Source organism: Anopheles arabiensis, chromosome 3 (genome assembly GCF_016920715.1).
Source record: "Anopheles arabiensis isolate DONGOLA chromosome 3, AaraD3, whole genome shotgun sequence".
NCBI lineage: Eukaryota > Metazoa > Arthropoda > Insecta > Diptera > Culicidae > Anopheles > Anopheles arabiensis.
In genome coordinates, this window is record NC_053518.1 from 4,525,648 (window position 1) to 4,540,000 (window position 14,353).

Genomic DNA, 14,353 nt, shown 5'->3' on the forward strand with positions numbered 1-14,353 from the left:
CGAAGAAATTATTTGTTTTCCAATTTTTAAATAAATTAATCATTATCTACGAGTCATATGGACAGTGAGATTGAAACTCGTACTCACATGTTTTTAAATTACGCAAATAAAAAAGCCATCAACTGTTTTGTTTATATGTCATTATTTTCAATAAAATCAATAAACACAAAAATGCACCTAAATAATCTAGAAATCTGTTCTTTTTGTTATGCTTTACGTGCGGAAATCAATGATTAACGGTTTTAAAATGACGTACGATCCCTCATCAATGGCAACCCACCAAAAGCCCTTTTCCACCATCTGGTATTTTTAATCCACCTTGGGCCAGGCTTGTTCGAACTTGCCCGAACGATGACGTTTCATCTTCGAACGCTGTTTCGAAGCCTGGAAACATTTGAATTGATTTTTCTTTTTTAAGATGGGAAACAAACGTAATAAAGCATATAAATACTACCAAAAATCTCGGAATCGGGAGAAATTAAATTATTGCATGAATAAGTTGTGAAAATTTCTTGTTTGCAGAACATTTTCTGCAATGATTGTGTCGAAGTTTCTAAGCACAGCCGAAATCATGTTGTGAAATATTTCAAGCTGCAAAGACCACCTCCTCTGTAAATTATTTTGACATGCTCGGTTGTCAAAATGCTGCACATGATCGCGAGACGCCATGTTGAATTTTGTAAAGTGACCCATACACGACAGCCTACTGTAAATATTTTTTCTTAAAAAAAAAATAAAACAAATTCCTCCTTCAGGTGTGACGAAGCTGTTACCTCCTTCCTGAAACCATAGTAGCGAAAAATATGTTGTTATAATTTTCCCCATTTCTTCAAGAACCGTGTCCCGCCGATGGTGGCCGTGTACGGGCGCCTGTACAAGCCATTGGACGGTACAAAAGGTTTCTCGGCGCAGTCTTCTTCCTTCACTCGTGTCATGGTCGGTACGGTCAGAAGAAGGTGGAATTTCGCGCTACTCTGGGAGTACAAATAACATCCGGTCCGTGTGTGTCCGTGTGTTTGGCGAGAATTTCCTGCTGAAACGAAACGTGCGTGCACCTTGCTTATCGGTTTCCTTCATTGTGCCTCGTGTTTTGTGTGATCACGAAACCCACCAGAGTCACGGCTCCAGGGCACCGTGGTGTTCCTCAATTAAAACAGCTTTTTCTTCGCGTTGTGTTCCTTAGGTGTGTGAGGGTCGTCTGGTGTAGTAGTAGCAGCACCAGCAGCAGCAGCAAGAGGGAGAACTGCAGCGTCCGTGAATTGCTTCGTGACGCATAGCAACAAAAAGGGATCTCCCCACCTTCCACACACAATCGCACGCAACAACACTCAAAGCAAAGCGCAAAAATGAAAATCTGGACATCAGAACACGTCTTCAAGTAAGTAGCCGCCGTCGCTGTTGTCGTCGACTTCTTCAGTGGTCTCGGTATCTCGTGCATTGGTTCTCGTCGGTGTTGCTATGCCAAATTTCACCGCAGCAAGCGCAGAGCATAGCCGTGGGGTGCGTGTGTTATGTAAAGGTGTGAGATTGGGGGTACCACTTGTGGAAACTTTTTTGACAGTGTCCGCACCCTCCGTGCGTGCGTCTGGAATGTTCGATCTAGCGAACGAATTATCAGTTCAGTTACCGCCCAGAAATGGCCACCGTGGACACAGTGTGCAATTGTGTTAGTCCGGTTTGATTAAAATTGTGTGCGAAAAAGTTGTGCAGAAATCGCAATAAATTGGGCCTTGTTACGAAATGAAACGTGTGCGACTGTGTGCGTGCCGTCTTGTTTGCCCCTTGAGCGTGTGCAGCTGTGTTTGTTTGTGTGTGCGTGAAACGTCAAACGCGTTCGGTCGTCGCTCGGTCAGCTGGCCGTGATGGATGGTGGTATTTGTTGTTACTGCAAATCTTGCTTTGCGCTTGACTTACTTTTCACTGCAAAACTGTACACTTTTGGCAAGTTCAATTAACTGATCTAACTCACCACTACCGAGGGCTTTGAGGAAGCGATCGATTGAAAGAGGCGAGTTCGATGATCTCTCGCTGCCCTGTTCCGCTTGGCAGTCGTTCAATGTCCGGAATTAAGATGACCTTCACTTTCTCCACGGCTCAAGGTAGACAGGGCAGCGCATACCCTGGTTAAGCGGTAGAGACGAAACAAATTGCATAAATACATCTATTTGCTACATTGCTTTACGCTACTGCATAACACAGTTAGCTTGTTGTTAATTTGCGGTGTAAAATATGACCCAGTTGGGAATAGGACCGCGATGCGAAGGACCGCCACGACGACCGTTGCAGCTGTTGCAGTTGGTTAAAATGGAATGCTTTATTGATAGCGTGCTTCTCTTCTTCTTCTTCTTGTTTTAATTACAGCCATCCTTGGGAGACCGTGGCACAGGCCGCCTGGCGCAAATACCCCAACCCCATCAACACAGCCGTCATCGGTACCGATGTGGTGGAACGAAGGGTCGTCGACGGTGTCCTGCACACGCACCGATTGGTCAGCTCCAAATGGTACTTCCCACAGTGGGCACAGAAGGTATGGACGGATTTTACCTGTAAAACTCTTCAACATCCCTTCCGTCTATTAATGTAATGCCCAATTCGCTCTAGCCCGAGCGCCCGAATGCAGTAAAATGGTCTCGATATAAATACCCTGCGCCCAGAGACGGGCCGGTCAGATGGCCCCTTGTTTCTACGCTCACACCAATTTGTGTTCGGTTGTTGGTGATGGTTATAGCATAGCTTTTGAAAAGAAAATTGGAATGTGTGGCACTCTAAATTTACGCCGACACCGCTGCCACCGCCGCTGCCATCAGCGTCACACGAAAGCACGCGTCACGGCTACACATGCTGCTGCGGTGGTTTTGCGTCTTGCCCGAAACCCCCCCCCTCAGGTTACACCCACATTGTCACAGCGCGGCCGCGCCGCGCGTGTACTTCAAACAAGTTGCGCACGAGGATGGTTTGACGTTTATTTAATTTACCTTTCCCTGTGTGAGTGTAAGGGCGACTCGTTTTAGCCTCGTTTTAAACATAATTAACTTCACTCTCATTGTTACAAGTGCACATGGGAGCTTCTCAATCCGTCAAGTGACAAACGCTTGCAATGGGCTACTTGGATGAGGATGCATGTCAGATGCACGTGACTGCAGCGTGCACGATCGGCAAGCGGTGTTGTGATCGTTGCCAATCTTTGCATTTCTCACCCTGTGAACGCCGAGTTGAATTTGAATTTAACGTGTATTAGAGTGCATGAATATGGGCTCTACATGCATTACTGTAAAATAAGTCATACATTTCCGGTGCAAAGTTCAAGCAAAGTAACAGCAACACCGATAAGAGAGTATTATCTTTATCAAGCTCGAAGCGACTGAGCAGTTTTCTGAGCGGTATCTTCCTTTTTTTGCGCTGTAACTCATTATCGCGCCTCCCCCCGGTAACAGCGCACGCTCTTCACAACAGCGCAATGCATTCTTTTCTTTCTTTTTTTTTTGACACACATTGCACCTACGAAAGCCTGAAGGTGTTATCTGTTCAACGATTATCACCTGCCGATACGCGTGTTCGCAGGCGGCGTTGGGTAGACCACGCGGGAAGCGCTGATAAGATAACGCACTGCTGAGCTGAGCGCTTACAACTTACGGACGACCTTTGCTTACGTCGTGCAGCAGTGGTAGGGGGTTGTTGGACCATTCGTCATGCTGCTTATCTGCTAGGAAAGGTTTTAACCAGTGTGCGAAAAGGAGAAAGCAGCTCTCCAGACCTTTCCAGGTGATTAGTAAGGAGGAAAGGGTTAATTCGAACGACGGCTGTGGTTTATCATTAATGCATGCTTTAAAACCGGCATGAACATGATTGTAGTTGTGTGGTGGTGGGATGTATTTGTGGTTTATTTTGAACCATAGCGCTAGGTCACATGTGTTGCTATTCCCATTCGATCGAAGTTAATAGAATTTCAAGCGATGGTTTTATTTATTGATTCTTTTGTTTCCATACGCGGAACGAAATATCACACCACAAACAGTATAGAAATGTCGTATCGCTGAAGGGTTTCTCTCGGAACTGTAAACGTTGATTCGTTTCATTTCCCCTCTGTATTACATGTTGTTTCCTAAATTGATGCGTAATTTCCCTCTTAATATTAATGTGCGCCCCATTTTCTGCTCTGTTTTGTAAACCCATTGCAGCTCATTGGTTCGCCGAACGTTTGCTACGCTAGCGAAAAGTCGACCGTCGATCCGAAGGAACGGTTGATGACGCTGAAAACGATCAACCTCACCTTTGGCAGCTTTCTTTCAGTGTACGAAACGCTCAGCTACGTTCCACACCCGACCGATCCGTCGAAAACGCTGCTGAAACAGGAGGCCACGGTACAGGTCGAAGGTGTCCCACTCAACCGATACATGGAGGACGTGCTGACGAAGAACATCAGCACCAATGCCGGCAAGGGACGCCAGGGGCTGGAATGGGTGATAGGAAAGCTGAATGCTGAGGTACGTTGCACACAGAGAGGGGACAGGTTTGGATTGTTGGATACTTGCTGTAAACTAATACGACTTTCCATTTTCCCTTTGCTTCCAGATGAAAGAACTGGCCAACAGTGCGGCAACCAGCACGAACGAAATCCTGACACAGACCAAAAAATCGCTGGACGACATCACGGACCAGGCGCGCAAGAGCATGGACGAACTGAGTGCCACCGCTCAGAAGATACACATATAGTAACAAACGCTGCAAGGCGGCGGCGATGGCCGCAACATCGAAGGCCAGTGGTGGCGAATCGGGCGGCGGCGAACCGTCGAAGGGCGCCATCGGAACGCCGGATGGTGGTAAGGGTGATGATGCTGGAGCACCATCGCCACCAATCCCTACGGGTTCATCATCATCATCATCATCATCATCTACGCTTCTTTTTGGACGCTATCGGCAAGAGCAGGCTAGAAACGGTGCCGCCTTTCCCCCCGGTTCAGCAAGGCCGGCTGCTGCAGCGGCTACCAAAAGTAACACCAACAGCAACACGCAACCCTCGGCAACGAAGGGGTGGCCTGGCAAACGCGCCCAGCCTGAAGGAAAGGACAACACGTCCGTTCCGGATCGTTCAACGAATGGCATTCGCTCGGGAGATGGAATAAAACCAGCAGCAGCAACAACATCAACAACAACTAGTGCCTCAACCAGAGAGCAGCAACAGTCCCGTTCTTCTGCTCCTACATCGTCGTCCTCCTCCTCTTCCGCGTCCGCATCGTCGAAAAGTGCGCGCGGGAGTTGATTCTGGGACCGCAGCGCAGCGAAGAAGGGGGAACCAAGCAAACACGGGTTTGGCATTTAGGGAGCATTGCTCCCTGTTGGTTCCATTATGCCAGTCAGTTCCTTTTTTTCTATAAGGCTCGCACTTCCCCTAGCGTCCCTTTGAAAATGTATTTCGATCCACATGTCTCTCTCACACACACACACACCGTTTACACACCGCTTCTGTCCTACGTTTATTATTCCCATTTCGAGGTTCCCATTGCAGTATGCCATTTGTTTGTATTAGTAATTTATATACGCAAATACTGGTGATAACATAGTGTTTAACGTACGTAAAGAGAGCACACGTTGGATGTTGAAGGTTGTTTTTTTTTCTCGGAAAACGGAAAAAAATGAACTAAAGAAGGAAGCAAAATGAAACGATAAAGTAATTCTTAAATCTATATTATGTAATCCGTTCGGAAGCGAAGGAAGGAAGAAAGAAGGATTTGAAAGAAATGAACTGAAATCAGAAACCGCAGGACAGACACGAGACGACGAACGTTGATGATGCACGGGAGATTGACACCCCCGGAGTATAGCAAACGGGTGTCTGCTCTGCTGTACCGTTTGCACGATGCTGTAAATAATAGCTAACTGCGCAATTTATTACATTTTATCAGGCAACAACCCCCCGTTTCGTAGTCGATTCCCGAACAAAGCCGGAACACAAGACACGACAGACAGGTGCACGTGAGCGCGATTGCACAAAAAGGTATAAAAATGGCATACAGTGGAGGAGAGGCTGGATTAACGTAGTGTTTAAATAGCCACAAGTTTTACTCGTTTCCTTTCCCTTTTTGTGTTGTTCATTATTTTTTTGCTGTAGTTGCTATAAGTTTAAATATAATTAGGAACTTTTCAAATTATCACACAAATGCTGTGCGGGAGAGACACGTTGATGAATGAAGTGAATCAAAAGTGTGAAGTGTGTTTAATGTGCGTTTTCTTGCGGGATGAGAATAATTATGAGAATGGGAATTAACACCAACTAAGCTTTGAAATGCTTTACATTTTGTGTACGGTTTGGTGTTTGGTTTGGAACGGTATAAAGAAGATTGTAAAATCAATGTAAAAAAAACACGTGCTAGTAAGAACTATGGAAGGTTTACTTACCATTAAAAGGATCAACGTATCGAAACGTATGTACACAGCAAAGCTACAGAAGAGTTATTGCATTGCAGTAAATAGCGAAAGCTTCAAAAGATTACCTATTTTCTTACCACCAAGATTAGGCATACATTCAATCAGCTGCAAAGTTCGGAGTTCCTTCAATCAAAATGAGCCCAAATGACGGGGGAAGGCGAAAAACCAATATAAGAAAGAGAGAAAGGGAAAGCGAGATCGAGTTGTCTATGTTTACACCCACTTTACAGTTTGAATAAGTCACGAACTTTAGTTTTTGTGAAAGCAACATCAAAGCGAACATAATAATTTATACTTTATAAAGGAAAATCAATCTGCTCCACAGCAGCTAAGGACGGAAAATGCGAAAATGAAAGTGTGTATCAAATCAATCATCCAAAACGATGTAAAATAAACAATCTAAAAACAAAAACAAACCGCGAATTAGTCTTCTCCCCTTATTATTTCATTCATTCCATTTGCTTTCTTTCCCACGGGCAGCGCCGAAACACTCTTGCTAGATAAAAATTATTTTTATTTTTTCATCATATATTTACAAATGATTTTGGGCATTTTTGTTTTGTTGGTTTCATCCGTTTTTTTTGTTTTGTTTTGCTTTTTTTGTTCGTTTTTGTTGTAGAGTTCTGAGTTTTTTGGTTTTCATTAAATTTTTTAATATTTTGTTTAAATTTAATTTAAATGTGGCAACAATAAAGAATTAATCATGTTTTTTTTGTTCGCGTATTTTTTTTTGTTTGCATTTTTTTCAGTGTTTGCGTATTCCTTTCCTCTATCTCTCTCTATCGCTTTCTTTCTCTCTGTTTCTCATATCAATTATATTACTTGATAAGGTGTAGTGAATTTGTGTGTGTTTGTGTTTTTTTTTGTAGTGTATTGTAGTGTACGCTTGCGAGCTACTTGTTTTGTTTTCTCATCTTTTAGTCACATTTGTTTACCACACTCTGTTTTTACTAGCAGTTGTTCCGATTTTACCGAGGGAAGTGTATCCGGAACCGGAATGAACCTTTGACTGCCTATGCGATGCGTTTATGTGTATGTGAGTGTTTTTTTCTCTTTCGGTAAGGTAATTGTATATGTGTGTGTAATGGTGTGTATACTAGTAACTGTATGAAGAAATAGCTTACGCGTGTATGTGTGTGTGTTTCCACGTTTTCTCCCGTCCCGTTTTCTTTAAATTTATGTTGTAAGTCAGCTCGCTTTTTTGCATAAAGATCATTTGTTTGAAATCTTTTCTTTCTTTTATCGCTTCTTTTTAGTCTAACTATTGGGTGTCTTGTTTTTTTCTTCTTCTTCTGCTCGTCTTCTATGTTTTTTCTCTTCTTTTTTTCTTGTTTTGCTCTTTAGTTTTAATTTGTTACACACTTTTCTTTTTTTAGTTTTATCATGACTTTAGTTTTTTTGTTGTTGCGATTTTTCTTGTTTTTCTTTTTTTCATTACTAGCTGATATCATACACCTTCACGTATGATGGCTTAAAAGCGAATCGGTTTGAATAAAGAGGACCCGTAACCAATTTCTCAACCCCAACCCAAGTGCCCCCTTACCTCTCTACTAGAGCCATTTTGTTGTTGCTGTTGTGTTGTTTTGCGCATAATGTGTCTGTGTTTGTGTGTTATGTGTGAATGTATTTTCCTTTTTTTTGGGGGAAAGACAGAGAAGGTTTTGTGTGTGTATGTGTGTGTGTCAAGCCTGCTTTCAAACGATCCATCTGGCTTCAGAGTGGAAAACGACACGATCATTCAAATGGAGCAATGGAGTACTGACTCTTCCACGTGAGAAATTGAAAATCATTTTTTCTGGTTGTTTTTGTGTTCGATTTTTGTATTTTTTCTTTGTTTGTTTGATTTAAAGCGAGTATAATTGTTATCGAAGAAAAAGTATGTAAATAACAGTTTGTTGGATGCTGTTCTCCTTTCGTGTTCGATCGTGGACTGTTCAACTGTTTCTATTTATATTTTACACAAACTCTTACCTACATAAAGTGGGGGTTTCCTCCCGACCAGGCGGGCGAGACTTTTTACCAAACAAATTGCCTTTTTACTAATAAATTACACTACAAACATCGAACGTAACAAGCATTAAATCATTCGAAGGAAACAAAACATTAACATTGCTTAAACAACTAAACATAAATATACAGGCTTTTTGATGCAGTTGATGCACTGGTTGCGCAAAAGGATAAAAACAAACGCGCGCCACAAGGCAAAGGCGTTGGAAGAGTGGTTTTGTTGGTGAAAACAGAGCGAACAATAATGGCCGTACGGCGCACGTAAATGTAACCTATCTCACTGGCTCCCAGACAGCTAATATCGTTCGTGTAACAGTAGTAGTAGTAGTAGTAGTAGTAGTAGTAGTCCCTTGGCAGTAGCTCAAACGTAGTCGTTTTGCAAACAAAACCTAAAGTGTAAACGTGATCGTCTCGGAGAAACGACACAAAGTGCGGCATACGATCATGTCCAGTCCACTGCGCTTTCCCCTTGCATCACTTTCTATGTACACGGATCGGCCTTTCGCGCCCCCTTCCCCCCCAAAACATGTGTTTGTGTGTATGTGAGTCATGGTGGAGTCGCTTCGAATGTCCTCTCTCTCTCTCTCTCTCTCCCGGTAGGACTGCTGGAAGCGAAACCACCAACAAGAAAAACTGTTTAACGTACACTAACGAGTTGAGTTTGCTGCCCACTAGCACTGTATGTTTGCTGCTGTTCTCCTGTGTTTTTTGTTTCTTGTGTTTGTATGTGTGTTTGTGTGTTTAAGTGGAAAACTCTCTTGCGTTTGTTTTGTTTTTCTCATATTTTTTGTTGTTGTTGCATTATTAACTTGAAGAATACTTGAAGAAATAAGAGGAAACAGCACTTTCAGTGGCGTAATAGAAGTTTGTATGTGTTTTTTTGTATGTTTTTTTACAACTTTTTACCTTTTTTGCTTACTTTTTCCCCATTCTTTTCAACACTACTTTCGGCAATTTCATTTCTTTTCTAATCTCACTTATGAATCCATGATTTACTTTTTTCTTAAATCGCGTTTTAACTTCTTTTACACTCTTTACTCTTGTTTGTGTATTTTTTTCTTCTCTTCTTCTTACTTTTCCTTTCTGCATACTACTTTGTTCATTTCGCTAGAACGAATGCGGGTAAAACTTGGGAAAGAATAGCTTTGTTGTTGTTGTTGCTGTTGTTGTTGTTGTTTGTTGATTTATATTACAGCTTTTCTGTGCTGTGTGTGTCAGTGTATGTATGTGTGCGTTTGTAAAGGATATATGCACACCAAAACCATGCACACATACATACACACGCACACAGGCCCAGAGACGATAGCAACCTCCATGCGCCTACAAAGGCAGACATATGTGACGCACGCGCGCGCTATATGTGTGTGAGTGTGTGAGTGTTTGTGTGTGATTAGTTAAATATGCTTTTAACTTTACACAGCTTTCTAGCTTTTTTGTTTATTTACTTCTGTTTATCTTCTCTTTTTTATATCAGTGCAAGGCAATTGGTATATAGCAAATATATTTTGTTTTGTTCTTTTCCTCTTTTTCAGCGATTTTTTCTTCTTCTATTCTCATCTCGATTTTACTCTTTCGCTTTCTATGTTTCCCCCACTTTCCATTTCCTTTTTATGCGTCAAAGGTATAATATCCATAGGTTGGGCGTTCAGTTTTTTTTGTATGTTTTCTTTTTTCGTTTTTGTTAGATTGGTTTAGCTTTTTACAAGTAGAGAGTTCTTTTTTTTTGGTTTTGCTTTCTGTTTCTGTTTTATCTACCTCTTCCGTTTGTTGAGTACCACGATGCAGGAGTTTTGCGTTTTTTGTTTGTTTGTTTAACTTATCTTGTCTTTCTAACTTGTCTCGTCTTGCCGAACGCATTGAACGTGCTACAACAGTGTGGATTGTGTGTGTGTGGGTTTTTGCTACGTTTTGCATTAAAGTATTTTGATAATAGTATTTATAATCACAATTCAGGGCAAACAACGTGAGAGCATGTTTGCATACACTGCCTGATACGCGCGCGGGGCGTCCTCTCTTCGGGGCCTGCCATTCGTGCTCCTTAATTTCCGGATGAGTAGGTGTTTGTTTGTTTGATTGTTTGTGATTATATGTTTTAATGATGTGAAAGTCGTACCGCTCTGACGTCATTTTCCTCTTTTGCATACGGAAGAGTGGGAAGAGAAGAAATCAATCCTTTTGGGACAGTGGTTTCATTCAGTTAGTGGATGTTTCTTGTGGAAGAAAGAAACGATCAAACGATCGTACGGGCTTTGATCGACGTTGGTAAGTTAGTTTAGTATTGAATTGATTAATGTTTTAACAATTTTATATGCTTTTTCTCCCCTTAAATGTGCTAAGTGTGTGTCTGTGTGTGAGTGTGTGGCGATGGTTGTGCGAGTTGTGAATTGTTTGCGTTGTGTTACCATTTTTATCTTTTTGTTTATTTTCGAAACCATAGCTTGTTCTCAGGTATGCTGTGCCCGATCAACCACGTTTGTCCAACTTCCTTCTCCTTTTGCTGCTCGTTCCTGTTCGCTCTGTGTTTTATCTATTTATATCATCTTTATCATTTGTCCAACACTTTCACGCCTCCCCATTACGTCTAAAAAAGCACCTAACATCTAATCAATCAACGATCGAGAAAGAAGATGGGGATGGGGGGGGGGGGGGGGGAAAGGGAAAAGGAAAACCTAGACCCAAGTCAAGTCAAGCTCTGTATGATTCTTTGTTTGGTTTGTTTTTAGTAAATGGAATATGTATGTATGTAATGTTATTGTGTGAGTTTTATGTTCTCTCTTTTGTTGCTCCTTTTTTTGGGGTTTATTTTTCGATTATTTTGTTCGTTTTTTTTTGCTTAAAGAATGAAAAAGGAAGAAAAACCTCGCGGCCTAGTTCCCGCTCGACTCACTGCATTCTCACCCCCTTGTAGGCAAGAAGTGATCGTGATCGTGCATTTGGTGAAGGGGAGTATTTAATGTATTTTACAAAAGACACCCTCACACACGTTTAGTTACACGTTCACGCAACCCAACTGCATATATCTATGTTATGTATATAAATTCGACTTAAATAATGACTTTTAAATATGGTATGGTAGTTCAATGCATCGATTCAATTTGCATGCTTAACGTTACGCAAGTTAATAATATGGTTTTGCTCTTTTTTTACGCGATTGTTCGCCTCTTTTTGTGTCTGTGTTTGTTTTACTTTCTTCTCTTTTTTTTTGGGTAAAGGAGCGGGATTGGGAGATGTAAGCAAATGTTGTTATTACTTTACAAAATCAGAGTTTTTCCTTTTTTCCGTGCCAGCAATCGTGCGTGTGAATCAAAGACGCCGAAATGTGCAAATGGACCGAAAATAAGGGAGGTTTTCCGACTCATTTTCAGCCCGCACACATTGTGTCTTGAGGCGCTTGCACAGGCACACCAGGCCAAAAACACTGTGTTTCTCTCTGCGTGTGGTTGTTTACATACCAGGCGTCAATCAATGCAGGCGATTTAATTGTTAAATTGTTTGATAAACCTTTACAATTTACCTAAAGTTAAATTTAAAGCTTTTCTCATACACTACGCCCGCAGCCGGTACGGCCGTCGCTTCACAAACGCTGCAAATGGGCTTGAAATTGGAGTTGGTTTTGCGGTATGGATCTTGTTCTAATGTATTTAACTGTTCAAATCATTCTGCAAATCAACAGGCTTCTACTATGGCTGTCGTGTCCGTACTTTCTTGCTTCGTACTTGTGAATGTTTCGGGGGCTTTGTCCTGGTTCTGGTCACACATTTTGGCACAATCAAACGTCATACTATTGGAGAGGAGTGTTCTGGGTGAGCCGTAGCACTCTAGAAGTGTGTGTGAAAACAAACAAAACCGCAATCCCCATTTCGCCCTTTTGCATTTGCGTCACGATTCGACCCCTACGCGTGCTTTCAGTGTCTGTGTGTATCCGTGTAGTTTGCTTGCAGCTTCTGCTTGCTTGCTTTTAATATGCCAAATAATGTTGAATTTTCTTTTTTCCAATGCAGAAGCAATCTTTCTCAACACATTCTTTCATCGCTTCCAAAACGATTTCATTTGCACGAGTGGCGGCGTTTGAGTGAGTGAAGGGTTAGGGTCGCAATCATACCCATTTAGCCTTACGTAGTACATATTTGACATCCCTCTTTTGCTAGCACTCTTCTTTCTTTCTCTCTCTCTCTCTCTCTCCCAACTTTTCAAGCTGACAACTTACGCATGGGGCACAATTGAGGGCGGCAGCGGCAGCAGGAAGCGAGCATTTACAGTGACAAGGGGTTAGAGAGAAAGGCAGAAAGAGACAGACAGAGAGAGGAATAAAACGGGAAGCGAGAGGTCGAGTTGGAGCAGGCCGGAAGGGATTTTGTCAAGAGAAATAGAGAGAGAGAGAGAGAAAGTTGGGTTGTAGATGCGGAACGGGCGGTAAAATAAAATGGTGACGGTTGTGTCACTGTAGTAGGTCACCGTAGGTACTGAACACGTACTGCACACTAAGTCACTAGGGCACTAAGACAACGGGGCAAGCAACTAGACAGAACAGACAGGACAGGCCATCTAGAAAAACTCGGACAGAATAAGATCTAGTAGAGAAAGAAGAAAGAGGGAAAAGTGGAAAAGAAAGGTAACAGAGAGAGAGAAAGAAACGGAACAAGTGAGCCAAAGGGTTTAAGAAACAGATGAAGAAGTTGACAAAAACGAGTGAAAATGGAAGGAATAGAAAACAAAAGGGAGCAAAACATGGAAACATTACAGAGGAAACAGAGAAGTAAGTACAGATGAAGATACAAAACACAGGTGCAAAAACAAACAAGCTCATTGAACCAGACAAAACTAAGGAAAACAAAGTACAGTCAACAACACTATATATTTGTGCAAATAAAAAAAACTAACTGCCGTCACAAAAATTTACATCCAAATCCAAAACAGAACATAGACCGCGCCCCGTCGTGTTGTTTGTGGGGGGTTCTTTTTTTAAGGAAGAAGTATCAAACGCTCAAAGATGTGTCGGAGGTTAAAAGGATGGTTCAATGATGGTAGCTGCGGTGCTGTGACCCCCGATGCCTTACTGTCTCGCCTACCCGGCTCGTAAGCTATACAAAACAGCACTCACTGCAAACGGCCTGCCCTTGTTTTTCTTAACTAACCTAATGCATATATAGGGATTGGATCAGGATGACTCGCACGACGCGATCTTCGTGTGTGTGCTAACGCTGCTGGAAAGCGGCTGTGTGGATTGCGGTGGCGCAAGGATGGCGGCTTCTGTCCTCTCTGTACTGCTAATGGGCGTGTGTGGGTGTGTGCATGTGTGTCCTTTGTTTGTGTGCGATAGGGAGAGAGAGAGAGAGAGCGAGAGAAAAGATAGGGGCTGCTGAAGCCTACAGAATGAGGAATGAAATGTATAGGGAAGTTGTTTGTATCTCATCAAAGTGAAGTGTACTGGAAGTTCGTTTGTTATACAGGAAGATCGTGTAGGAGGATAGCGATCGACGAAGGTGTCTGTGTGTGTGTGTGTTTTTTGTGGCTGTGTACGTGTTTGTGTACGCCCGATCGATGTATCGATCATCCAGTGCGTCCAGTGGGCCTAGGAGGAGCGGGCGGCTCAGTAGAACTCATCGTACTCGAAGCCATCGTCCTCGTCACTGTCCGGCACGAGCTTTTCCTCGTCCAGCGCATCGTCCGCGCTGGCGATCACGCCGCCCTCCACCTCCTCTTCCTCGTCCACCTCCTCCACCGTATGGCCACGGGCGAGCATACGGCCACCGCCACCACCACCACCAGGGCCACCTCCGTCGGCATCGCCATCATCCTGATCCCATCCCTATATCCACGATTCCTACATGGCGTTCAGTACCCTTCTATTGTTACCGCCGCCACGGTGCGGACTGTAGTCGTCCCGGTCCCGGTCCCGGTCGGGCATGCCGCGCCGCAC

General features: G+C 42.9%; 3 protein-coding genes across 17 annotated transcripts in view; 2 read left to right on the forward strand and 1 right to left on the reverse strand.

Moving 5' to 3' along the window:
• Positions 1–913: 913 nt before the first annotated feature.
• On the forward strand, positions 914–6,218 carry LOC120901414 (protein slowmo). The gene is made up of 5 exons (XM_040309338.1): positions 914–1,045; positions 1,184–1,378; positions 2,362–2,527; positions 4,179–4,484; positions 4,573–6,218. Exons 2-5 carry the CDS (start codon positions 1,347–1,349, stop codon positions 4,711–4,713), a joined length of 645 nt encoding a protein of 214 aa, XP_040165272.1. The 5' UTR covers positions 914–1,045; positions 1,184–1,346; the 3' UTR covers positions 4,714–6,218.
• LOC120905026 (uncharacterized protein DDB_G0271670-like) lies at positions 4,739–5,260 on the forward strand. The gene has a single exon (XM_040315644.1). It carries the CDS (start codon positions 4,739–4,741, stop codon positions 5,258–5,260), a length of 522 nt encoding a protein of 173 aa, XP_040171578.1.
• A 1,064-nt stretch (positions 6,219–7,282) lies between the features above and the next one.
• The window catches only part of LOC120905143 (voltage-dependent L-type calcium channel subunit beta-2), a 106,208-nt gene continuing 99,137 nt past the window's right edge, over positions 7,283–14,353 (reverse strand). For 9 of the 15 annotated variants that reach the window (XM_040315943.1, XM_040315955.1, XM_040315953.1 and 6 more), the window contains one exon: positions 14,258–14,353. This exon is cut by the window's right edge and continues 551 nt beyond it. In XM_040315943.1, coding sequence (XP_040171877.1) covers positions 14,258–14,353 — 96 coding nt within the window. The other 6 variants (XM_040315956.1, XM_040315951.1, XM_040315950.1 and 3 more) reach the window with 2 other exon arrangements.